This window comes from Gymnoscopelus braueri, assembly GCF_963280865.1.
Source record: "Gymnoscopelus braueri genome assembly, chromosome: 8".
NCBI classification, from domain to species: domain Eukaryota; kingdom Metazoa; phylum Chordata; class Actinopteri; order Myctophiformes; family Myctophidae; genus Gymnoscopelus; species Gymnoscopelus braueri.
In genome coordinates this window covers 26,845,387-26,870,793 of record NC_137609.1, presented here as the reverse complement: position 1 = coordinate 26,870,793, position 25,407 = coordinate 26,845,387, and the positions used below count along the sequence as shown (strand labels likewise).

The window sequence follows — 25,407 nt, the reverse complement described above, 5'->3', positions numbered from 1 at the left end:
CAGAGAACCACCAGGATAGATTTGTTTGGTCGTTTTTCAAAACCACAAGCCGACACTTTGAATGTGTAATAATAACAATAATAACGGCGACATTAAATAAACGACACATCATCAGCTCAGTTTACGAGGAGATTTGGCTAAACCTCGCGTCAGCCTGGTTTGCATTCACTGCTCAGATCTCAGATCCGCTCTAGAGCCCGCCTACCGTATCCGGTAATTTCCGCACCCACATGCACGCACTCAAACGGTTTCCGTATCCGCTCTAGACAGGATCTGTAAGCTGTGTGAAGCTAACAGATCCCAGTCTATGCGGCTGCAGGCGGAGTCTGCTGCCTAAAAACCAGCGTTGCCATGTCGGCTTATTATAAGCGACTTTGGGCATCTTTTTCTGTAAAGTTGTTTGTAAAGATTGGTAGTTGCGGGCAGCGGGTTGCGTTTTATTGGGCTTGTTTCTAAAGTGTACTTGCTTATTTAGGCGTTTTAAATTATTATTTAAACCAGTTGTTCTCAAATATTTTCATGAACATGTTTTGTGCCCAGGGGAGCATTTGTGTTGTTAGAATGTTTCAAAAACGTTCGGCACAGATCGGCTATTTTCAAATAGGTGATGTATTTTCATGTATGTATGTTTTAAAGGGCTCATGTAGCCTAGTCGCTTCTTTTGGGCTTGTTTTCATTGATCTTGTTTCTCTCGCAAACCTGGCAACACTGCTGAAAACTCATTTTTAGTGCGGGTCCTGTCATTGGCTTGGGTGTGGTTTTTCAGCCACAGTACCGTTAGCAGGAAATCAAGCGGGCATACAGCCCTCAAGCCCCCAGAACCGCGGTAGAACAGTGAAGCTGCAGTCGCCTGGTGGTCAAATCTGAGATGGCAGGACATCCGCATTTAAAACGCTATCGCGCGTGCGTCTATCGTCCGAATAGCTAGTGCGCCTGCTCTATTGGCTCCAAAATGTGGAGCCAAACTAAGCGCCAATCCAGGATGTAGTGGTACTTCCGGGTGCTTCGTGCGCTTGCGAGCAACTTCCATTGAAATGAATCGGTGGGGGCGGGGCAGTCCGTCCTCTAGATATGTTCTAACTCTATGGGCAGCCCCCTCTAGTCTGCTTTCCACTGAATCCACACAACACCAAACAAAGAATCAGCTACAGCTTGTACTACTGGCCGGACAAACGTTTCACAGGCTGACCTGGAGAACAGCTTATTATAGATAACAGTTTTTTAGCAGCGCAAAGTTTGTTGCGACGCGAGGAGGACGTTACATTCCATGCCATTGTTGTTCTGATGGGCAAAAGTTTCTTCGGGTCCCGTTAGTTTTGGTTTCCCTGCAATTTAACTTTTTTGGTTTTGTTTTTTCCATAATAAATCAAGTGTCGGGACGAAAGCAGAAATGCCTAAGACGGTAAGATCTAACGGTTCTAAATCTTCATTGTATGTCTTCGCAGTCTGTTAGATTCAAAAATCCTCTCTCTCCCTCTCTCTCTCTATGTGAGTGCGCGCGCGCGTGTGTGTGTGTTCATCATCATTACTTCTTTTCATCATATTTATGTATGATATTCACATATTTAGGCTATACGTGGATTATAATACGTTAACGTGACTGTAACAGGGCGGATCCTTTTTCTCCAACAACTGAAAAAGTTTCAAATCACATTTACTCATCATGCTAAATATAGCCGGAGAATAAATGAACGGAAGTGAGATTGTGGCCTGACAAACTAGGCCTCTCGTTTACAATGAGCTGAACTCTAGCATAAGGAGGGATTTGATTTATCATGTTGGGGTTCCGCCCAGAGTGTGTTACACAGACTATATACCAGTGGGTCTCAAACTTTTACATTTCATGGTCTCTCCTTAAGTCTAACAGTGTACAAATCCATTTGGTTCCATTGGTATACTGTCAGAGTTACAGTGAGGGTCAATTTAGAACCCCCTAAAGGAACCCAGAGAGTCACTGGAATCCACTTTGAGAACCACTGGACTATACAACTAATTGTTGAGAACTATGATGAGAAAACTTTGTTGTAGTTTCCCTCTGATGTAGGCCTACTACTGCTTTATAGAAAAATAACAGGCACAGACCAAATGATTTCCTTATATATAGTACAGTTTAGATAGCCATCCTATTAATCCACAAAACGTGTATTCTTCTATTTGTGCAGTTTAAAAAATGTGCACTGCATGACATCACCGTTTCACCAATAGGTCAATTATAGAACTGAGTGGTAATTCATGTTTTTGGGAACAGACTAACTGAACTATTACCACATTTCTGTTAACTTGGTTGATGTGTTTCTGGGCCAGCAGTTTATTGGCCTATGAAGGCAGTTTTTCCCCCTTTACAGCCATGTAATTGCTTTCGTCATTGATTTTCAACTAAAATGTCTAAGTAAGTTAATGTGTTCATGCATAATCAATCCTAATTTAATCTATTCTACTCTCCAATGAATAATAGCAGCCATACTTTGCTATAAACACATGTGACTTGTGAATAGATTTTTTTTTTTAGCATATTATTGACCTCGCATGCTCATACACATCCAAACAACAAACACAACTATTAATGTTACCAAAGGTCATAATTGTGTCAACTCATTTCCGTGTGTACTTTTGTTAGCTAAAACTGCCCTGGATAGCACTTTTTTTTGTTGATCATACACACTCAAATCTGGAAATTGTATAACATCCTTTAATTATGCTGATGTTGAGCAATAAGAGAAAACACTTTGTATATACAGTAAAGTCATGGGAAGAAGCGAGAGTGATGCTGCTCCCTCTATGTGCTTTCTATCTAAACTACACTGCATGTTTGAACCCTCTCACCCAGGCCATGTAAGCATTCAACATGGAAGTCTTAACATTTTTCCTTTTAATGAAAAACAAATAGTTGACTATTTAGGATTATTAGATGACTGCTAAAATAGCTTCCTGTCAAAGGGTGGAGGGGCTAATGTACCGTCTAGTACTCAGGGCTCTGAACTGGTTCAGATCTGTTATAGGCTGTAGGTGCCAATGAGATGGTCCCAGACCCAGACACACTTCATGTGCACTGGGCAGATAATTCCTCACTGGACCCCTGTCTAAATCTTATCTTTGATGTCAATGCCTGACCAGTGCCAGATTTTTGGGTCTGATGCGAATCCTGATTTCGGATAATGTTAGACCAGTGGTTTTCAAACTTTTTCATGTCAAGGAGCCCCACATTAATGTATTTGGCCATGGATGTGACAATAAATTGTGGGATTTGTGTTGTTTACACTGTAATGCTGTAAACTTTACAGCATTGTTCACAGCATTAACCGTGTGTACAAGATTTGTGGCGTTAGAATGTTAGCCCAAAAATATATAGAGAGCAAAAATGTCAATGTTTTCCAATATTATTTGAAAATAGCAGATCAACCTAGCCTGGTAAACCCTCCCTCCGGAAATCTCATTTCTATTTGATTCCAGGAGTGGAATCAAATAGAAATGAGATTTCCGGAGGGAGGGTTTACCAGGCTAAGATCAACCAGCACCTGGAACACCCCCAAGTAGAACCACTGTCCTAGACCAATGATAACGGATATGGCCGATATTCTATATAAAAAAAGTGCAAAACCTTTAAAACAATTAGAAAAATTGTTACAAAATTGTAAGAAAAATAAGCACACACATTAATAAAAATAAACACCATAACGTTTTGATAGATAAAGTATTTAATTATACTATATTAAACTTCAATATAAGAAAATAACATTTAACTTGAATTATACAATGACCAGGCAAACAAGTAAATATTAAATACACACATAAACTGAATTTTATTTAACCACTTAAGCCTTATTTAAAACATTTAATAATATACCAGATCTACAAGCTCACATTGCACCGCGATCCAACACGTTGTGAGTTTATAGATAAGCTGTTTTTGAAAATAATTGTCAACATAAAAAAAAACTAGCCAGATTGAAAGTGGTTAAAAATTGGGACACATTGGCTACACAATTGCAGATACTTTGCGAAAAAAAAGTCAAATAATGGTTTATCGGTCTGGCTCTGTAGTCAATGCATTGTGCACACACAATTAGTGGACACACACTCTTATTTTTCTGTTACATTTTCAGTAAATACATCTAAAACTTTCAGCTGGTATACACTCACATACGTGCACACACGCGCGAGCGCACACACACACACACACACACACACACACACACACACACACACACACACACACACACACACACACACACACACACACAGTTGGAGAAGGACATGAGAATGAGCCAGGCTATCAGACATCAGGATAAGCTGGCCTCATGCTGTGGGTTATCAGTTAATCAGAGCAGTAAATCTACCCAAAATGTTGTTTGGACGAAAGGAGGCTCCTTGAAAGTTATGATAAAGTTTGATAAAGTAACGTATTGAATATATAGAGAAGTTTGGTGATTTGGTGGTGTAACATATTTTTTCTATAATTTTGTGATGTTTACTGTATGATTAGACATATTTAATATTGCTTTTTTAATTAGTTTAACAAGCATATGAGCTGAGTGGACAGTACATGCTAAAGAATACAACAGTAAAGGCACATTTATTCTTTGTCGTACCAGTACAATTCATTATAAATAAGGCTTAAGAAGGGTTGCAGCTACACTCTACCAACTGGACAGACATGGACCCCAGAAAATTCAGTTAAGTAAGCACACTCTGCCTGTAGACATGGGGTATCTTTAGGGCAAATGCATTGTCACAGAGGCCTTGACTCTTGGCACAAACAAGTCTGCTCGGAACAAAGCAATGCCCTTAGATACGAGGAAATACTTTAGGTAGCAAGTAGAACATTACCTGGAGGAAACTACATGATGTGTTAAATAAGATGAAGGTTTGTAAGATGAAATGTTCACAGCATTACAACAAATTACAATATGCATCCATTCTTCAATGAAGATACAAACTAGTGCCTAGGTTAGGTGTCCTCATTCAGGACTAAAGCTGGAACTCATTAGGAACAAGTTAGAGCATCTAGGGGAGGACAGAGACTGGGAAATGCAAGAAGACTATAAGGACAAAAAAACATAATCACACCAGAGATTATCAGCACCAGTTGAAAAGTGGGCATGATATTATGACCAACGCAACCAGGGATTTACTTAAAGAGCTCACAGTGCCAAGATGCAGTAAATGAGGCATAAGATGTGAAAGGAGTAAGCTTTGAAATGTAACAGTCATTGAGGTGGTAAAGCCGAGGTACGCCCTTAGGAAGGAGGGATCAGTGCTCAGTAGCCAGGATTTGTGGTTAAAGCAGTATAAATAATCTGAAATTTAGTGCTTTTCTCTTTGCAGTTGTAGTTTAACAGGTCCAGGCACAATGATTCTGAACTGTACATTTTGTTGGTAGAATGTTTTTGCATAGTCTCTAGAATTATGTAGCTATTACCTTATTAATTAAAGTAATTCATTATTAGTTTGGTTTCACTCACAAGATTGTAGTTTTATTCTCATTTGCTGTTTAAAGTAGCCTAGTTGCCTACAAACATTATTTTGTTCTGGCATTTCACAAAAACAGTGCTTATTCAGAAACTTTTCCTTTGCTGGACTACTTTTGGCAACACGTCAATTTCCCAAGGAAGTCATGTTGTGACTCAAGGTCTCTGCAATTGCATCAGTTCCTTTCTAGTAGTTTCCTAGCCTGCTGCCTTATATGGGGTTTCACAGCTACCTCCTCTCCTCCCTGAAACACCCAGCATGGTGCTTCTCCTTCTGCTGTATAGCCTCCAACAGAAATTACAACACATGATCAAGATACAGGCCTATATGTTTATTTTGTATTCATATGTTTTTGATCTAATCAGCAGTTTAGTTAATACGTTTTTTTTAAAGTTAATAAGCAGTTAACTTAAAAATTGATTAACGTAACACTGTCCAGCAGTTTATCTGGCTTATCATTGGATAGGAGGACCCCGAAACAGTACATTGACTCACACCCAGACATTCCATTCTTAATAACACATGCTTTAAAAACACTGAACACACTATAAATTACGGTATGTTCCCTCTGACATTGTGAACGTCTTTCAAAAGCTTACACTGAAAACATCCTCAAGGCACAGCACAGTATTTTTCAACGGGCCTTTATGACGATAGCAATTTAACTATTAGTATCATCATGATTATTTTACTGATTATTTTCAGCATCATTCCACAGTTGGTGAATTATCTAAATGTTAGTTTATCCCTTATTTGATAAATTTGTATCAACAGAATTAACTCCTTACACAAAATATAGCATAACTTACCACGGTACCCCTTCATGTAGAAAGCTTTGCAGATACAATGTTCTTGTTTGGAACACCAGCAATTTAACAAAGTATGGCAAACCAGAAAGGGTGAACTGGAAAACACAGAGGTATGCGGGCAAGGGATTAAAAGAATCTGCAGTGCACATAGCACAGCAGATTAACAGTTTGTAAGCTTGCCGTGGTAGAGACAAACAGCTAACTTGATATGGACTGTTTTGTACTTGGAACATCTGCAAAATAGCTTCAGAGAATCAAACCACTAAGAGTAAGTGCTCATCTAGATATGTATTTGTCTATGGAAGAAATGTGATATGTATTTTGGTGGGGAAGACTTATCAATTAGCCTTATGTTTGTGGAATAAAGTTTTTACTACAGTAGTTTGGATTATGGAGGTACTCCAAATCTGCAGCTGGAAATTAGTAATTTATATTGATTATTAATTCATTGGATGTGTTATCATCGCTTGACCTTCCAATTTTGATCAAGTATCCTTGCATCGGGTGGCATTGATTCATCCGGCTGCATTGACTATGAACTAATTGAACCAGATGAGAAATCCTAAACCGAAAATAATTTCATTGTAATCTTTGCATCCCTGCTGCATCTAAATTTCATTATCAAATCTTGTTTGTGATTTCTACAAATGTTTTGTGTCATTCACATTTATTTAAAGCTGTAATTCTACACAAACATACTGTATTACAAAAATAGAGGCACACACTCCCAAATGCTTGATTTTCTGGTTTTATATTTGTTTCTTTTATAGCAGGGGATAAAAAAGCATCATACAGACATTTCGGTGAAAGTCCTTCCCCAGTTTATGTTCATTCATACACTGTGGATGGGTATAAAGAACAGTGGACATACAAGTTATTTTATCAGTGAAAGTTCTCATGATCTTTCACAATTCAATGCAATAATTCAAAGTGACTTTAGAAAATCACATTGAAATATCAGCACCTACCTGTATGTTTGGTGGTCAGGGTATTTTGTTAACAATAAAATGAAGGAGAATGTCCGCTAAAAGAAGACGGGATGTGCATTAATGTCTCCATTTTTCTTTCAGGTTAGCCAGTGTGCCAAGTTTGTTTTGATCACATGTGGACATGTAACTGCTGGCTTATCTAAAATGTATTAGGTATCATAGAGTATTAGTTTGCATAACGATAAGACTTTATATTACGGTAAACTAAGAATGATCAGCATACTGCTAAAGTATATAGTACAATCAAAAGAAATCCCAGTATATATATATATATATACACATATATATATATATATATATATATATATATATATGCATATATGCATATACTATGCATACATGTATGCATAGTATAGCCTTATCCGTGGTCCTCCGGATTCTGAGTGGGGTGTTGTGCATGTGCTAATAATAGTGTCCTAAGTGTTTCTGGCAATGTGAGGCACACCCTTATCAGGCTGAATTGTTTTAGTTCAGTTCCCTTTTCTTAATGCAAGATGAACTGTTTTAATTCAGGAAAGCGGCTGTCTGCATGATGGCCACGAGTTCAGTCAGTGCAGGGTAATATCCATGTTATACACAGTAAAATCCTCTGTGTTAATGTGTCAACTTGTAACTCAGAGAGTGTACAAATGTACATTTGCACACCAGAGTTCACTTAACACTGATGACTTCACTGTGTACCATGTCATCCTAATAAGATGCCATGATGCCCTTTTGGCATCTAAGTGGCGCTTAAGGGCAAGCACAGAATGTAGGCGTCACTCCAAACATAACTGTTCTCCCTCCATTTACTCAAGCGCTGTACTTGAGTACACTTTACTGGAGTATTTCCCATTTTCAATACTTTTACTTCTACTCCACTACATCTCAGAGGCAAATATTGCACTTTTACTCCACCACAATTATTTGACAGCTTTAGTTACTACTTACTTTGCAGATTTAGATTATTATCATAAAACATATATTAATCACTTCAGCCATATATATATTTCGGCCATTTGAAAATAGACGATCTACAAGCTCACAATGTGTCGCGATGCGACGCATTGTGAGCTTGTGGATCTGCTATTTTCAAAAGACTTTTACACATTTTGAACTTGTGAAATGGGACATTCTGAAAAATGAGTACTTTTATTTTTGGTACTTTAAGTATATGTTTTACTTGTAACAGAGTATTTCTAGGGTGCAGTATTGATACTTTTACTTAAGTAAAAAATTTGAGTACTTTTTCCACCACTGGCTGCTAGTGACGACAGGACGTGGCAGCTCCTGAGCAGTAAAATGGGGTCCTGCTGACACAAATGGGAAAGAACGCAGCTCTAATCAGCCGCACAACTGGAAAATAATGCATACCATTGTGGGTCAGACCAGGCGTGGGCCTCAGTCCGCCGTAGTTTTTTTTTGTTGCCATACAGGCATACTGATGTTTTTGTCATCTCTGAGAGAGGATAGAAATGCCTACATAGTTTATCGCTTTACACAGTATGGTATGAAATACTTTGAGAGAATACAGTGAGAGCGAGGATAAAAATAAATACAAGTCCTAGCATGTATACTCTTCTAGCTAAGGGTGGAAACTGATTGCATTCTCATCCGTTGAACCTTCGTTTCATATGGTATTTCTGGCTACATATGTAAAGATGTGTCTGTAATATCAGACCTCGCAATCAAGCAATCTGCTCCCACTAACCATGAAATTCTGCTGCCGCACTTGAGAAGAAATTAACACTGACAAGTAGTGTTCTACATAACAGGATGTAAAGCTGCTCTCAGGGGAGCACAGCATGCAGTGGCACTGCCTCATAGGCTCAGCCACCAGAGGATGTGGTTACTTCCTGTAGATAAGTTCACTTCTATAGAGAGACAGTCAGTCAGATTGCCATGTTTGTATGGTATCTCTCAAGAGACATTATCTTTCTCTTTATCTCCTGTGTCAAAATTACATGTTATGATACCGTAATGATTTGATAATGTATCTGAAGGTTGCTAAGAATGTCAGTTCAAAGGTAGTGTAAGTGTAAGTTAAATAACTATATATTCTGATAGTAATCATAGCTATAGACTGTTTGCTCAGTAACAGGGGTCTCCCTGTCTCTCCAGCTCTTTAATAAACACAAAATACATTTCCAGGTCGGGGTACCAGTTTTATCCAATCAGGAGACAGAACTCATATAGGATACAGGGGCACAAAAGGGGGCATGCCCATATATGGGCATATACTGATGACAACAGCAATCTCCATATATGGGCAAAAAGGGACAAGGACTGACAGATACAGAGATCTCCATATATTGGCATAAAAGGGACACAGGTAGACAGACAGGAACAAACATCTCCATATATGGGAACAAAAGGGACACAGATAAACGGGTACTCTGACAAAGCCCCCGACACTATGACTCAGACATATTGGTCGGTTGAAAATGTGCAACCAACCTGGTAATGTATTTATAGTATTAGTTTATTAAAGCGCTGGAGAGATGGGGAGACCACTGTTACTGAACAAACAACTAAATGATAGTTAACAACTCTATAGCAATGATTACTATCAGACCTTTTAACCTTTTAACAAACAAAAACAGCTTTGTTTTGACCAAAAAAGATCACTTACCCTATAACAGTATGGGGATGGTACGGTAAGCAAAAAAATCACTTGGTAGTTTTGATCACAATTTCCCAGTGAGTCAGCAATTGATACTAGTGATGAGTCATTCACCTTCACTTTTACAAGCAGTAAATGTGACAAAAATGTGATTATACTGAAACACAGTGTATCTGAGCTGAAATGTATCAACCACAAATATATTTTTTTCAAGTCATTGATTTTCCTTGTTTACCCTTGTTTATTCCCTGTTTAGTAGTAAAGATTGTAGGACTGCAACTATCGATTATATGTTCCTAGAAATTTGTCTATCAATTTCTGTTTTGATTAATTGAATAATCGAGAAGTGAGCTCTTTGGTAATTTTGTATACATTCTTTCCATAATGTTATATCAATTAGTCAACACTGAAAATTTATTATTGATGCTTTATAGTTGACTAAATTGATTAGTCTGATTAACTTTTTAAAGGAGTATTTCACTTTAAAACACGAAGTTTGACCTGATGGTCAAGATAAAAATTTTCCCCCGAGCAAACTGGCATTTAAGAAGGAAACCAGGTTCAAATCCGGAGTAGAAGAGGAAAGTTATATAGTGCCGCTTTAAATAAAATTGCTACAACGGAAAAGAATGAGAGTGATAACTTTCTAATGGGAGTTCGATTTAAAGAGGGTCATTATATGAAGCTGTCCACACTTTATATAACATTTCTGTATATTTCAGAACTCAATTTCTTTAGCCGACATTTCTTTTTTTAACCAAAGAAACTGCTTTCGTTTCTGATATTTTCCTTTTAATGTCAATAAAGCCACTCAATTGTTGTTCAGAGTAGCCATCTAGTGTGTCAATTTATTTGTCTTGCTCATTGTTTGATTTTGTGACCGTCTACAGATTAGTGTGAGAGTGACCACAATGGATGCGGAACTGGAGTTCGCCATTCAGCCCAATACAACGGGAAAGCAGCTCTTTGACCAGGTAGGAGGAATTATCTTTACACTAGGGCTGTAACTATTGATTATTATGGGGTCACCAAAATCAGCAGGGTTCATCCTTGCTGAGTGCATTACATTTCATTGGAATCTGCCCATTTTATTTTGAGAAATCATGTGTGCAATTGGAAATTATGTCCTATGGATGGTGCTAGAGGAAAGGCCATTGAGTCACCAAAATCAGTAGGAGCCATCGTCTGAGGAATATGTTTGGCTTCAACCGAAGGTCGCATAATGAAAAAATAAAATCATGACACAACACCCCATATAGGCCATGCCCATTTCTGCTTAACGAGATTTTCTGCTCTTTTGCATTTTCTTCAAGACACACATTTTGCTACTAGTACAGATTTTGTCCAAAACTCACACAAATCGGTACACATCATCACTGGAGTTATGTGGGGCAGCCATAGCTGAATGGGTAGAGACTGAGACTGAGACTTCCTGGCCTTGGCAATGTGTGGAGGAATCCCTGACAAGACGCAACCCCTAACTGCGGTTCACTGCTGCTCATGGAACTCATGTGAAGCTAAACTTGTTGCGACAATGTGAAATTGATTTACAAATATATTGACACTTTTTCATTACCTTTTTTTTTTAGGTTGTAAAGACAATTGGATTGCGTGAGGTATGGTACTTTGGCCTCCAATACCAGGATACAAAAGGTTTCTCTACATGGCTGAAGCTCAATAAGAAGGTGAGTGCTTTTTTCCCTGTTGAAAATTTGGAATTTCTGTCAAGCAACGATAGACTTAATTATTTTGCCAAAACATGAATTAGCCTTAAAGGGATATTTCACTTTCAAACATGTTTAAGTTGCTTGATTCAGTATTTAGATATTTTGTGTTCATTTTATCAGACACACCCCCGGAGTAGACGTTGAAATGACCCCAAACATGTTTGAAAGTTACATACCCTTTAAGTACAGATGCTCATTTAAACATGATTAATGTTAATCAAAACATGTTAACGGTGAATAAATCTTTAACGAGAAAGAAAATGCATCTATAATAGATAAATGTCTGCTGTGTGACCCATTAAAAAAATGTACCAATCCAACAAAATAAGTTCCATATTTTCCAAAAGAAAGGTTTATTTTTACATGAGCAATAGAAGTAACGAGAGGATTCACACATCATAGGGCCTATGATGATGTGTGAATCCTCTCGCCTATGACATAGGCTATAGATAGGCTACCCAGTAGCACTGTAAATAGAATAAATAAAATAGACAATAGGCCTACATGAAACATTTATTTCTTAAATCAATGTTTAGAAAACTGTATTCAGATTTTTCTAATGGAAGAAAAAAAACATAAACTGATTGTATTAATCGATTACAAATTGTATTGTTAGTTAACGGTTAATCATTAAAATCCCTAGCCATAAAACCTTTCTGCTCCTTTTGAATGAAAAGTCACTACGGTATAAATCTTTGTTGTTTGTGTGGAACATTAGTAAAGTTAGCATTGCTATAGCCACCACAACTAATGATCTGTGTCACACCTCACACTAGGTAACAGCCCAGGATATAAGGAAAGAGAGCCCACTGCTGTTTAAGTTTCGGGGCAAGTTTTACCCTGAGGATGTTTCTGAGGAGCTGATCCAGGACGCCACGCAGCGGCTATTCTTCCTGCAGGTGAAAGAGGGAATCTTGAATGATGACATCTACTGCCCTCCCGAAACAGCTGTGCTTTTGGCTTCGTACGCAGTGCAGGCCAAGTATGCTGACTACAACAAGGATGTCCACACAACGGGATACCTGTCCGGTGACAAACTTCTCCCTCAGAGGTTAGTCCTCCATAGATGACTGCTCTGTTTCATTATTTGGGCAAAAGATTTTCTCAACCTTGTATTGCTAGCCTTTGAACCTAGTTTTACCAGAATGCAATCCACCAACCCCACTGTTGACACCATATAGACTGTAAAAATCACACCCTGTGTGAAGTGGGCGGTGTCTTCCTAGCTAACCACAATACTGAATGGAGTCAACCAATATATATGCTTTGATCTGAAAGAGCCACTTAGTGTCAGCATGTGTCTTGCTAGCTAATCACAATACTGAATGGAGTCGATCAATCATGTACAAAAGATAAATACATTTATCTTTTGTAAAACACACTTTATGATGGACAAAACCATAACTTAAAAAAAACAATAATTTGTTGTTTTTTTAAGTTATGGTTGCTTATATAGGGCTATGCACATGTGTCATGTGACACTGGCCAATCACAGTCCTGAATAGATTGTGATTGGCCAATCACAGCGCAGGATAATTGTACAAATTTCCAAACCTCACTTTTAGGGCCGGTTTCACTGCCCAAGATATTTGTACATTTTTCCAAATCTCACTTATAGGGGCGGTTTCACCGCCCAAAAAATAGGGACGAAGGGAGCCTCTACAGACCCGTTTTGATCATGATAATTTGAAAAAGACTTTAAACTAGCGATTGAAAACATAAAGTGTTTGTGAAAATGTAAACTATGCAAAACTAGTCTGTCCAAAACCTCGTTCACTTGTATTGAGAGTAAATTCTCCTGGAGCATGAGGTGAAATAGTGACATCTGCTGGGCCAGAGCCTTCTATTGGAAAGTTGCGTCAATGAGGGGGCAGAACGAGCGCCACTCACGTGGTTCATGTAAACTCGAAATAGTGACAAACGCTCCAGTGCATTCCGTAAACTTCCGGTTCAGTGCTTTGTCACTATTCGGCTCCTGCCGAGCCGTAATTGGACTGGCCCGATGAAGTGAACAGAGGTAACGCGGCTCTGTCCTTCAAGTGGGCTTCAAATCCAGCGGAGATTCCTTGCTGTCTGGTTGACACCAACACAGGATTTGCTTCATTTAGATACTAGGATAGTAGACAATTACAATTTAGTCAATTAGCAGACACTCTTATCCAGAGCAACTTACAAGTGCGAAATCTGATTTAGCAGAACCAACTAACTAAGCATGAGCTCTCGTCAATAAACAACAGGGTAAATAGGCACATAAATAGAGTGCAGAGAAAACATAGTAGAGCCTCAAAGTAACTTTGGATACCAGGTAAACAATGAACCGAGCATCTCTGTCAATGTCAAATCAGTGTTTCTAAAATGGAGGTACATGTACCCCTAGTGGTACGCGTAGGTAATACAAGGGGTAAGTGAGTCAAAGTGGAAAGGGGGAAAATTTATTTTACTGTCATATTTAATAATAGAGCACAACTTTTATAGCATAGTAAGGACTTAAAGGAGCACTTCACACATTTTCAACATTATCTCCACATAATTGGTCCTCACTAATGCTCATTATAACTTATAAGATGGCACAATTTCTGTCTGCTCAGTCTGTGTCTCATTGGTGGGCTATGGTCCATTCAAAAACCTGCCTACCAATGACATAGATAAGTAAGATCTATCTGCATAATAAACTAGCATCAAGAAGGGATACAAGGGGAGTATCATCCTAAGGGGTGAGGTGGAGTCTTTAGAGGTGAGTCTTCAGACTACGGTGGACAATAGAGAGTAGAGAGATAGGGAGCAGAGAGGCAGGAAGACACACAACACAGGTCTCCAGCCGTAATTGAATGGGGGACGCTGTGATTATGTGGTTGACACACTATCCGGTCATCTACTGGTGTTCCCCAGCACTGACATTTGCACGTCTCAGGATAGGCTCATTCCATCAATCTCAGCCTCCAACTAATGGAACATCTGACCCTGCTGAGGTACTTATGTGCCTATACCCAATATTATAGGGCTAGTGGGATGGCTAAACCTGCTGGCTTAACCAACAATTATAGGCAAACAAAAGCGAGCTTGAAACATCCTGCAGTATTTTGTGATATGCAGTCTTTCCCTGCGTAACTTGAAGCTCTCGTCATACTACTATGTTTCATGTTTTCAGAGTGCTGGACCAGCATAAGCTCAACAAGGAGCAATGGGAGGAGAGGATTCAGGTGTGGCACGAAGAACACAAGGGAATGCTGAGGTAACCATACACACAAACACACACGGCTCCCCATGTTCTTGAGCTCAACCTGCATCTCAACTCATTTCAGTGCACCAGCTACCCAAAAATAAGTCTTTCTGCTCAGGGAAGCTTCACCAGTTTTCAACCCTGGATCCCTTTTAGATTGTTCAAACCACACAGCACCAGCAGTAGCCACAGAGAATCACTTCCTTGTTGGCTTAAATTCTCAATGCACACCTAACCTTTTTCTCTGGCTGGGACAAATGTACTGTATGTTGTCCCCATGCCTGGATATGATGATTTAGTTACAGTACACATTCCACAATTCTACCACATAATGCCTTCCAAACTGTTGGAGAGACAAGGTGGAGACATGGCTAACATTGCTGTTGTTGACAGAGTCTTAATCTAGCACAAATACACTGCAAGTTAATTTTGGTCCTTGCTTTAATATGGCCAAGCCCCCTGCAGATCCTGTCAGTTCAACAGTAGCAAAACCAAGGAGTGTTTGTTGACTGATCTCTCTGAGAGACATATGTCCTTGGGGTTGAAATGTGCTCTTCTCACCCTTTAGTTCCCAGTTTGCAGATTCTTAATTGACTGTTGCCCACAAAGACAGTTATGCAGTATACACGCCAAATAGAAAAGCTGATGATAGTCAAGCATCTGCCTTGTGCCAGCTTCAATTACTTCTGTTTAAACTGTGGCCAGTTTTGTCTCCTTTCCTAGACTTATTTTCAATCATTGAAGAGTCAGGTCATGTACATTTTGCACATCCCTTTCCAGTTAATACATGCCATGTTGAACTCAGTGTTGTCCAGCTTGTTCTGACATCTACACTGCAGGACATTCTTGTTGATGATAGGGGAGAAAATGGTGGTCATATTAGCTAGCCAGTGCCTAGCTGCTAGCTATGGATTTAGACCTTCACACTTCACTGACATAATTCGTTGAGTCATTAGAAGGTATGAGCTTGACTTGCCTGCTGTTCAGTGCCAAGCAGTCACTCAGCTCAGTTATCAGCGATCCAGGTCTGGACACGTATTGCTGCAATGTGGTTCTAACTAATGGCTTAACCCAAATGTTATGTTAAATAAAAACAATTTTGATAAATAAACGAATTCCTTTGACATTTCTGACCTGTTTGCTGACCTTATGAAAACCCAACATTCTTTTTACTCAGAGAGGAATCCATGATGGAGTATCTGAAGATTGCTCAAGACCTAGAGATGTATGGAGTCAACTACTTCAGCATCAAGAACAAGAAAGGATCAGAACTTTGGCTGGGAGTGGATGCCCTAGGACTAAACATTTACGAGCAGAATGATAAGTGAGTAAAAAATTATAAGGTTTTGATATGGCTGTTAATGCAGTAGATAAAACGGATCACAATGTGTCACAAAAGTAAGAAAAACAGTAGGAAATGACACTGTGGTGTAATATGAACCATGCCCAAAGCTTTTGTTTTGCTTTCTCATCAACAGAATGACACCCAAAATTGGTTTTCCTTGGAGTGAAATCAGGAACATTTCCTTCAATGACAAGAAGTTTGTCATTAAACCAATTGACAAGAAAGCACCTGTGAGTACCTGATCTCTCATAATATCCATGCATGTCAAATAAATTCACATATGAACCACATAATTACAGTAGGTGGCCAGGATTACCAAGGGCTCTATACTAGGCCCCCTCCTGTTTTTGTGCTACACAAAAAATCTTCGGAGAAAATAGCCAATCTACAAGCTCACATGTGAGCGTGTAGATCGGCTATTTTCCCCGAATGTTAGTCCCAGAATAGAGATGCTAGTGTTCAAGTGGTTAGATACTTGCATCAAAGCACACAAGTATTAATTAGCCTAAACATCCTTTCTGAAAGACACTTATAATGTTGCCATTTTAGGACTTTATCTTCTATGCTCCAAGACTTCGCATCAACAAGCGCATTCTGGCACTGTGCATGGGCAACCATGAGCTGTATATGCGTCGCCGCAAACCAGACACCATTGAGGTACAGCAGATGAAGGCTCAGGCCCGGGAGGAGAAGAATCACAAGAAGATGGAGAGGTAGGTGTCGTAATTCCTTGTTAGAAACCATGGCGGAAAACGTGCTCCTCCAAAATGATTGCCCTCGTAATAAGTAATTAGTAATTTAATGAATCCGACAATTTTCTTCAAGTACTTCTTGGAATACTTTTGGTATATCCATGTTTTATTCTAACAAGTAGCGACTGGCGAGACTAGTCTACCTACTCGACTTAGCATTCAGGTGGGGGAACTAAAACAAAGTGACGCCAAACGAAAACTACAACCGGAAATCACTTTCTAGTAGGCGTGGCCTAGACCAGATCACACTGATCAGTGTGGAATGAAAACCAGGCTTTCCTCCGTGTGGTTTAGAAGTTGGGATCGTTTTTAACTTGACAAAGATGCGAGCAGTGCCTCCCACACAGGATGTGCACTGTATACACTGAATTCTGTGTGTCTCCATCAGGGCTTTGCTGGAGAACGAGAAGAGGAAAAGGGAGGTGGCAGAAAAAGAAAAGGAGAAGATTGAAAAGGAGAAGGAAGAATTAATAGAGCGATTAAAACAGATTGAGGAGCAGACAAAGAAAGCCCAACAAGGTGGGTGACATCCCTACGAGCTCTTTCAAAAAGCCTCGATATGTTAATGCACCGTCAGAACATGATATGGCTGGTCTTTTGCACATGTTTATTTTTACACACACACACACACACAGATCTGGAGGAGCAGACCCAAAAGGCTTTGGAGTTGGAAGTGGAGAGGAAGCGCGCCAACGAGGACTCTGAACGTCTGGAGAAAGACCTCAGGATGGCAGAGGAAGCCAAGTTCACTCTGCTTCAGCAGTCTGAGAACCACATGAAGAACCAAGAACACCTGGTTGGTGACACCACTGAAGAGCTGTTCTGATAGACCAGTGGTTCTCAAAGTGGGGATCCCCTCATAACCCCTCATATCCCCTCATAACTCTAAGAGTTATGAGGGTTACTTTCAAGGACAAACTGGGGTCCTTGAAATTAAAACGTTTGAGAACCACTGTTATAGACATCTACATGTCTTGATTGATTGAATACTTTATTAACACGTTTGTTAACAATACAGGTAGTACAGTCAAATGTTATTCTAAAAGGATAACACAAAAAGCCCCTGGGGCTTGTTTCCATATATGAAGTATTGAAAGTGTGTGTGTATGTGTGTGTGTGTGTGTGTGTGTGTGTGTGTGTGTGTGTGTGTGTGTGTGTGTGTGTGTGTGTGTGTGTGTGTGTGTGTGTGTGTGTGTGTGTGTGTGTGTGTGTGTGTGTGCGTGTGGGGCAAAATGACAAGTTGTCTGTCTGATATTCCAATGTGAAGTCATGTCAAGAAAAATAAATGAAAACTTTATTCCTTCAGGCCACAGAGTTGGCGGACCTGACCTCAAAAATCTCCCTACTGGAGGACGCCAAGAAGAAGAAGGAGGATGAAGCAACCGAGTGGCAAGAGAAGGTATGGTCTAAAATTTCATACAGTAGATGAACGATAAATATTCTATCACTTTATTGGCAACAAAGGCATATGATCACAGTTCCCAGAAAATGTAGCATGAAATCTATTCTGTTTAAAAATAAGAGTTTGTGTTGATGTGTCTGTATGAGTGCACATTTACTGTCTGCGTATGCATGAAAACTGCAGGAGAAATATGCTATTTGGGGCTGTGACTATTACTAGTATGTACCAAAGCATCACAATCGAGAATTTGATCTTCAGAATATCACTTAGAAATGACATTCATCCTGTTTCCTGCTCATTAATAACAGCATATACATGTACAGTAAGCATGCTGTTCGTCTGCAAATCATTCAACACTTGTGTATGAAAGGAAACAAGTGAAACGTTTACATTTTCTTACCAACTACTTACAACCCCCTTGGGATGTACTAAGGAAGGACATTCCTAGGACCTTGTTTTGTCTGAGTGTGTGTGTGGGGTCATGCGTGCGTGAGTGTACACAACATGCTCCAGTCTTCATGCTGGGAAAAGTTTTCTTTCCTGGGAAGATATCTTGTATCCCATTGTGATATTCTGGCTATCAGAAGAGTATGGTGGTTCCTATATTTTTTTAAATACATGAACAGGAATGTGATATCATCCTGAGCAAGTTATACATTGACAAAGGCAAAGAATACATTTTTTTTTAATCCAGTGTTAGAGTTTTGTACATTATTCTAATAATAGGCTAATAATAATGATACCACCAAGGTACCAATAATTTGTGACGTACCTAAACATACAGAGAGTCTCAGCTGGTTCACATTTGTCTCTTTTCGACTACTATTATGTTTTCATTATAATCAGAACCTAAAGGGGAAGATACGCCAATTAAAAAAACGTACAAAAATAGGCGATCTAGTTTTTAGATTGGCTATTATCTCTATTTAAGATATTTTTTTAGTACTACCTCCCGTGGAGGGCACCAATGAGAAATCAAGCCATAGCGTATGAAAACAAAACCAGAACCTGTGAAATACGTTTAACGACACGGCTCAGTACTTGTAGTAGAAAATAGCTAATTGTGAACAGTATTGCCATGTCTGCTTATTATGAGCGACTTTGGGCTTGTTTTTCTGTAAAGTAGCTTGTAAATATTGATTGTTGCGGGGTGCGTTTTTTTGGGCTTGTTTCTAAAGTCTAGTTGTTTATTTGGACTTGCTTCCTAATGTTGTTTAAACCAGTGGTTCTCGAACATTTTCATGTCAAGGACCCCCAATTGAATATGTATTTGTCTGTGGACCCCCATCTGAAAAGATTTTGTGCCAAGGTCCCCCATACAAGTTTTGTGTAGTTAAATTGTTTCAAAAACATTAAAAAAAAAAGATTTGTTTTGAAAATAGCAGATCTACAAGCTCGACGCGTTGTGAGCTTGTAGATCGGCTATTTTCAAATAGCTCATGTAGCCAAGCCGCTTCTTTTGGGCTTGGTTTTCATAGACCCTGGTTGCTTGTTTCTCTCACAAAATCTGGCAACTAAATCATGTACCCTCAGGCTACCATGGTGCAGGAGGACCTGGAGAAGACCAAAGACCAACTCAAAAACCAAGTGATCCAGGCTCACATACAGGAGCCTATGACCGGAGACAACGAGGACGACGAGAACGAGGACGAGAACGAGGCCAGTGCTGAGCTGTCAGCCTCTGTGGCCTACATGGACCGCAGTGAGGAGGAGCGCATGACCGAGGCTGAGAAGAACCAGCGTGTGCATGAACATCTACTCGTGAGTCCTTTTCTTTGCGTATAAGGCTCAGGAAGTGGTTACTTAACTGAAGGGACGTATAATCAGTGGTGGAAAGTACAAGTGCATTTACTCAAATACTGTACCATTTTTAGGTACTTTTACTCTACTTGAGTTTTTACTTTATGCTTTATAGTTCTATTCCACTACATGTCAGAGGTCCATTTTTACTTTTTACTCCACCACAATTATTTGAAAACTTTAGTTACTTTGTAGATTTAGATTGTTATTACAAAACATACATCAACCAATTAAGCCCTATTTTATTTGATTAGTTTGTCTATTTGAAAATAGCCGATAGCTATTAGGCACGATGGCTGTGATTGTCAATTATACAACAGGTAGTTCCGACCAAGCAATCTGATTGGCTGAAATAGCTTTCTAGCCGTGCTTCAAACCAGCATCATAGCACGGGCCTAATCACATTAAATAAATCACTCCGCACTGCAGTCCGCACCTGATTAGACCATATATCGCACAGCTGTGCTGTGAAGTCACGCTGTCCCACGGTAGGAAAACAAACAGACAGTACCCACCGCCGCCACCGGAGAACAAACCGCTACGCAAAATGGACTATGTTGTTAATTTTGACTTATTTGGTGGACTTACGGTTGATCAATGGTTAGAAGAGAGCACACTAAATCGCCTAAAATCCTATAATAAAAGGAATAACTGGAAAAAAGTGTGCTTTATTTCAATGGTAACATCCATACTGTATAAATATCCTCCTGTGTTAAAGTAAAATTACTCCCATTTCGTTAACAGTCCAGTGTATGTTATACTCTATTGTACGAAGGTATCGCACGGCAAAAATAGCCGATCTACAAGTTCACAACGCATCGCCATCTTGACGCGTTGTGAGCTTGTAGATCAGTTATTTTGGCCACGTAACACGATCGTACGACGGAGCATATAGCCTACTGGAATCAGCTGTGTTGATGAGACGATGACTCGGAGTGCTGCGCTACAGGGACTATTTTGTCTCAGTCAAACAAACTCTTCTCTTTACAGGGAAACGGATAAGCGAAATGTTTTTTATTATGAATTGCCCCACAATATGAATACATTTGGATGTGTTTTGTTGGTAACTGTTGTATAATCGCAATATTACACTCGAGGGTGTGCTTTACCTTACATTATTAGCACTTCTGTGATCGCGGCGGAACTCGGCTGACGCCTCGTTCCTGACCGCATCACAGGCGTGCTAATAATGACGGTAAAGCACACCCTCTCGTGTAATATTGCTTAATTGACACATTGTGAGCTTGAAGATCGGCTATTTTCAAAAATGTTTGAAAAATAGAAAAATTGAATACTTGTAAGTGTAAGTAAGTATATTCTGATGCCATTACTTTTGTACTTTTACTGAAGTAAAATTCTGAATACAGGACTTTTAGTGCTTCTACATATTATTTCTATCTACATCAGAGTACTTTTTCCACCACTGCATATAATGGATATTAATATTGAAGACAAGTCAACTGCAAGTTTTTTTTATTGATATAGCCAGTCAATTACTCCACTACAACAGTCTATATTAAATGTTAGAACATCTGTCTCATACAGCAGACACAATAATTAATTGGCTCTAAGATCTAATTGTAAATTTGAATATGTCCTATCTGGAGCAACATTAATGCAAAAGAAATTAATGGCTTATGTGTGCATAAAATGGCAGGAAGTAAAATTTCCATGTTGCACTTATCTTCTTTTTATTTTAGTTGTGAGTAGGTTGTGAGCATGCATACAGTAAAGCTCATAGCTAAATTAAATTATGTGTGCCTGTTTACATGCTGAACTGTTAAAAACTCTTTGTTTACTGTATCACCAGGCTTTGAGCTCAGAGCTGGCCAACGCTCGGGACGAGAACATGAAAACCCAGAATGACCTCATCCACGCGGAAAATGTGCGCGCAGGACGGGACAAGTACAAGACGCTTAGACAGATCCGGTCAGGCAACACCAAACAGCGCATTGATGAGTTTGAATGTATGTAACCTATCCAATCACCACAGCAAGACAGCAAGGCCATTCTGCCCAGTCTTCAGCCCTGCATCACGCAAGCTAGAGCGTCTTTATTTCCAAATAAACAAGATACACAATTTTCATTTTCTACAAAAGTGCAGCGCAACATGCAGTCACAACTGGAATAGTCTGTAACGGGTTATCATCCTTCATTTTGAATTTAGGCGATTCATCAGTTGAAAAGGGACTTATTTTATTAATACTTTATTCATAAGGGTTATACATATCACAGTATGAACAGGCTCGTGATATTTCATGATTCATGAAATAAGGATTTATAACTTCCATACCTATTTATGTCACATTTATGTAATATGATTCTATTGTAAATTTAAAAATAAAAGACTCCTGGACCAATACAATTTCAATTAAAAAATGTGCCTGTAATAGTGTTTCTCCATATATCCTGGCTGCCACAGTGGCCCTTCATGACAAAGTATATAAGTATTCCACTATAATGCAGAAAGCCTTTAGAAGTATTTAGTTCCCAGCCAAATGCATTATAATCTACTCCAACACATAACATAAGACATAAATAAAGAGTGTCTGTCAGACGGATTATGTATTGTGGCGAAGGTTTTTACATTTCACAAGAGTCATAAATCATCTGCACATAATTTCCCCCTCCCCCCTCACAATCAGATGTCATCATAAAGAACTGACACAATTTATCCTAGACAAGTCTAGCTTGGGCTTGCTCTATTTAGCTTAACCAGCCTCTTTTTCCATTCAGTAGTAGACATGAAACATGACTGTACCCTTTTGATTCTATTTTTTAAATGCAGTCATACAATAATGTGCACCACTACTGTATGTATTGGAATTATGTCATTTAAGCAAACAAGGTTAATGAACCTTTATCAACTTTTGCTTTCTAGCTTCCTCGTTAAAATGTAAGTAGTGTGCGGTGAAATGCAACAGTGCTTAATAATACAAACGGACAACATGCTAAGTTGCTGTTCTTTTCCTCGATTAACTGTATATGGAAACAACCCATACCTATGTGAGACAACACTGTTTAACCTATGCATTTCAATACAACACCTCTTTTTAGGTCAGTTTAGATATGATTTTATCTATTTGTGTGAGCATAGAGAGGTTCATCAGCAGGCAATGTATTTAGGCATATTCAATAGGTCTCTGGTCAACATATCTTTCCTCATGGGTGGCATTGCTTTTGGCAACATCTCTATAACACACAAGGCACTTTTTTTGTCTCAAGTCTCATGCATTACAGGCAAAAACACTCACCACACGACACCTATCCTTCCCCACATTATAATTATATAATGTTTTTATCAATCAAATTCTCATGATGGTTGTACGTGTGCTAATCAATATCTATAGAGATTCATACAAGCACATGGGGATGTACAACATAATTTTCATCCCATAGCCTTATTGCACTAAGAACAAATAACTGCTTGAATCTCTCTGGATACTCTGAGATGCCTCATCATACTTAATCTCATTACATAAATGTGACATATATTTGAAAGCTGCTGTAAATGTGAAATGCGTCTGTGGTGAAACATCATGAGCCTGTTATACTTCATTTATACTCTGTTGCATGATGTTGTTGTGCGCTGAAAATAGCAAGCTTACAACGCAATGTGCTCCGTTGTGTGAGCTTGTAGATCGGCTACTTTTGTCACACGACACGGTCTTGAGACGGAGTATAAATCGGCTTAAATGTGACATCTCTTCAACGGTTGAAGGACAGTCTACCCTAAAATACACATACTGTAGTGTATTTTATTCCCATGATGTTGGATACATATTGTAATATCTTCAAATACAAATAACTTTCACACACAGCCCAAACAGTGCAGAAATGTACCAGCAAACCATTATGGGACAATAAATTACTTTTGATGGGCTGGACATATTTTAAATGTTATTTTTTTAATGTGAGCAGTGTATTGTTAACAGTTAAGCACATTAGATTGTATTTTTCAGATTTGGTTCACATTATAAGCTATAAAGAATGGTTGCCTTCTCAGAAGAGCATGTATTTTTTTTGTAAGTCTTCATGACTTAATTAAATTCCTTGGGGTGGGGGGGTCGCTTCTTCAAAGAGAAGAAAAATTGGCCAAAATAGGCATACTGTTCCAGATGGGAAGAATGTTATGTTACAAGTTTCTGAAATATGTGTGTCTTAAATTTTTGATTTTGATTTTCTTTTTTGGATTTTGGAAATGCATAAATAGATTTTTAATATTTAAAATAGTATGTAGAATCTTTATTTGGCCTGGTAGCGGTAGTTGAACGGCTGTGTTCTGTGCTAGGAGGTTGGCGTGACACTTGTTATTAGACTCAAACTCAAACAGCAGAGACGGTACATGACATTCCATTCAACTCACAATCAATTCAGTCAATCACCAGACACACAGTACATACTGTACAAGTCCTTATATTATAGGATGTCACACAATAACATATGCTGTGAGATAATACAAAGAGAGTGTTTCTGCCTATTCACACTGTAGGTTTATTTGTAGCTTTAAAAAATATACAGAATCGGCAACTTTGAATTAAGTAATTATGTTTACCCACCAGTATTTTGTACACATTGAAGGACAATTTGTAACCAGATACAGTATTTACTGTATGTACTTTGCTCATTGCTGCTTACTGTAACTGCATCTGCTAAGACACACTGACATGCACAGGTGTAGCTACTTTTTTACATCAGCCATTGTCTTCAGCTTTTTACCATATAGTGTGTAATATCTGAAGCTATATGGTTTCTGCTATAAAGAATTTAATGTAATTTGAAACGCTCCAATTTAAGAAGTGACTATTTGTGAAAGAAAAATGTGTCATTAAACTGTATGCCAAGTTGTTGTTTCTTAAAGTCAAGCAAATTTTATATGAAGGACTGGAATCCACCAGGGTAAAACATGCTAGTATTGTAAATGATTTGGTAACAGGCAGTGCCTTGTTTGAGGTATTCAGCAGTCATTTTTGCTTCAAAATTCATTCAACAATAAATAAAAGGAGAAGCCTGCATTCTGTTTCAATACATTTTCCCTTCTGTCAATTTATTTATTACAATGCTGTTGAGATAACAACATACTTTTATTAAAGGGGTTATAACGGTTGAATGTACTTTATTACCCAACAGATTTCCCAACTAAGTACTATACATCTCAACACATGTCTCATGAGCATCGTTATCAACTCTGTTTCAAAGTTTCATATACAGTAGTTATATAGAAGCAGTGGCTCAGGAGGAGTAGTTGCCATCTTGGAAAGCAGAAGGTCCCTAGCTCTATCCCTGGTTGCT

The 25,407-nt window shown here is 38.8% G+C and overlaps 1 protein-coding gene across 1 annotated transcript; it reads left to right on the top strand.

The window, feature by feature from the left end:
- The first annotated feature begins 1,078 nt into the window (after window positions 1-1,078).
- msna (moesin a) lies at window positions 1,079-25,145 on the top strand. The gene is made up of 13 exons (XM_080434673.1): window positions 1,079-1,402; window positions 10,760-10,843; window positions 11,459-11,554; window positions 12,373-12,647; window positions 14,745-14,828; window positions 15,994-16,140; window positions 16,295-16,391; window positions 16,711-16,874; window positions 17,302-17,432; window positions 17,549-17,709; window positions 18,220-18,312; window positions 19,849-20,076; window positions 21,926-25,145. Exons 1-13 carry the CDS (start codon window positions 1,391-1,393, stop codon window positions 22,088-22,090), a joined length of 1,737 nt encoding a protein of 578 aa, XP_080290799.1. The 5' UTR covers window positions 1,079-1,390; the 3' UTR covers window positions 22,091-25,145.
- Window positions 25,146-25,407: the final 262 nt, after the last annotated feature.

Bases quoted from the DNA above. Each gene is read 5' to 3' on its own strand.
- msna (XM_080434673.1), top strand. The intron at 12,648-14,744 runs GTTAGTCCTCCA...TCATGTTTTCAG, and splicing joins GACAAACTTCTCCCTCAGAG to AGTGCTGGACCAGCATAAGC. The intron at 16,141-16,294 runs GTGAGTAAAAAA...TCTCATCAACAG, and splicing joins ATTTACGAGCAGAATGATAA to AATGACACCCAAAATTGGTT.